The sequence below is a fragment of the Priapulus caudatus genome, unplaced genomic scaffold (genome assembly GCF_000485595.1).
Source record: "Priapulus caudatus unplaced genomic scaffold, Priapulus_caudatus-5.0.1 Scaffold664, whole genome shotgun sequence".
In the NCBI taxonomy this organism is placed as follows: Eukaryota; Metazoa; Priapulida; class Priapulimorpha; order Priapulimorphida; family Priapulidae; genus Priapulus; species Priapulus caudatus.
This window is the reverse complement of record NW_014577725.1, coordinates 260,118-262,292: the sequence shown is the minus strand read 5'-3', so window position 1 is coordinate 262,292 and position 2,175 is coordinate 260,118. Positions and strand designations below refer to the sequence as shown.

The window sequence follows — 2,175 nt, the reverse complement described above, 5'->3', positions numbered from 1 at the left end:
AGAGAGAGAGAGAGAGAGAGAGAGAGAGAGAGAGAGAGAGAGAGAGAGAGAGAGCAGCATGACGTGGAATTCTCGTTGCGATCTATATGTTTCTATGAGTACTAACGTGATGGAGTGCGAGGCGATCTCGTATCCCTTACTGTAGTATTTCTCGACGACCTCATAGTTCGTGTACTCGTGCGACACGAAGAACGTGGCCGTCGCTGGATATCCGTTCGGATTTTTTCTAGAGGAATTAAAGCATAATATTGTTTTCTTCTCGTATATAAGCAGAGGTATATGGAGAATTGTTAATCAATTTGGCATTAGAAATGATGTGCTGTAACACAGACTAACACCAACACACGCGTGCCGCACACGCACACACAGAAACAGGCCCCCCCCCCCACTACACGCGCGCACACACGCTCACTCACACGCGCACGCGCGCACACACGTTCACGCGCGCGCGCACACACGCGGGCACACGCACACGCACGCGCGCATTGCAAGATCACTTTCTCTCTCTCGCTCTCTCGCTCTCTCTCGCGCTCTCTCTCTCTCTCTCTCTCTCTCTCTCTCTCTCTCTCTCTCTCNTTTTTTTCACTAGGCGTTGTCATCACACAGAAATTCACTAGGTTCTCAACGCCACAGAAATTCACTATGGTTTCAACACACAGAAAATTCACTAGGTTTCAACGCACAGAAATTCACTAGGTTCACGCACGAAATCACTAGGTTCAAAACACAGAAAATTCTAACTACGGTTATCAAGCGCACAGAAATTCACTAGGTTTCAACGCACAGAAATTCACTAGGTTTCAACACACAGAAATTCACTAGGTTTCAACACACAGAAATTCACTAGGTTTCAACGCACAGAAATTCACTAGGTTTCAGACCGTTACAGCAAATTCACCTAGGTTTCAAACACAGAAATTACTAGTTTCAACGCCCCACAGAAATTCACTAGGTTTACAACGCCGCACAGAAATTTTCACTAGGTTATTCAACGCCACAGAAAATTCACTAGGTTTCAAGCACAACAGAAATCAGCTCAGGTATTCCAACACACAGATGAATTCACCTAGCGTTTCAACGCACAGAAATTCACTAGGGTTTCAACGCACAGAAATTCACTAGGTTTCAACACACAGAAATTCACTAGGTTTCAACGCACAGAAATTCACTAGGTTTCAACGCCAACAAAATAGTTCACTAGTTCAGACGCACAGAAATTCACTGAGGTTTTCAAACGCACAGAAAATTCACTTACGCGTTCCTTCACACACACAAGAAAATTCACCTTAGGACTTCAAACACATCAGAGAAGTTCACTAGGGGTTTCACGCACAGAAATGCACTATCAGGTCTTCAACGCGCCACAGAATTTCATCTACTGTTTCACACAGAAAATTGCACCTGAGGTTTCAACACACCCGAAATTCACTAGGTTTCAACACAGAAATTCACTAGGTTTCAACACACCGAAATTCACTAGGTTTCAACACAGAAATTCACTAGGTTTCAACACACAGAAATTCACTAGGTTTCAACACACAGAAATTCACTAGGTTTCAACACACAGAAATTCACTAGGTTTCAACACACAGAAATTCCACTAGGTTTCAACACACAGAAATTCACCTTAGGTTTATCACACAGAATATTAAACTACTGTTTCAACGCACAGAAATTCACTAGGTTTCAACGCACAGAAATTCACTAGGTTTCAAACACAGAAATTCACAGGTTTCAACACACCGAAATTCACATAGGCTTTCGAACACCACAGAATTCACAGTAGCGTTTTAGGTTTCAACACACGGAAATTCACTAGGTTTCAACGCATAATCCCGAAAATGCTTTCTTTTCCTGCACCATGCCTACCAAACATGCACTAATCTAAACACCCACCCGAACACAGAAACCCGAGACCGAAAACCAAAACGAAACATCGGTGGCACTCGACCGTAACCGCTTTCGATTTAGGTTTCGATTCGTCACACGCACACGCAAAACTTGCTGACCTTGTAGATGGAAGCGAGAGCATCCGGCTTGAAGGCGTCGAGCAGCTTGCCTCGGCATATCAGCAGGACGACATTGCAGACGATCGAGTCAACGTACATGAAGACGTTCTGCAGCATGATGGGCGTCGACGCTCCGACAATCCTTCAGTAGGTACTCGTTGTAGAC

At 44.3% G+C, this 2,175-nt stretch overlaps 1 protein-coding gene across 1 annotated transcript in view; it reads right to left on the bottom strand.

Moving 5' to 3' along the window:
- Positions 1–1,828: 1,828 nt before the first annotated feature.
- The window catches only part of LOC106812587 (CMP-sialic acid transporter 1-like), an 11,620-nt gene continuing 11,273 nt past the window's right edge, over positions 1,829–2,175 (bottom strand). The window contains 2 exon segments of the mRNA XM_014816494.1: positions 1,829–2,147; positions 2,149–2,163. Coding sequence (XP_014671980.1) covers positions 1,983–2,147; positions 2,149–2,163 — 180 coding nt within the window. The 3' untranslated portion in view covers positions 1,829–1,982.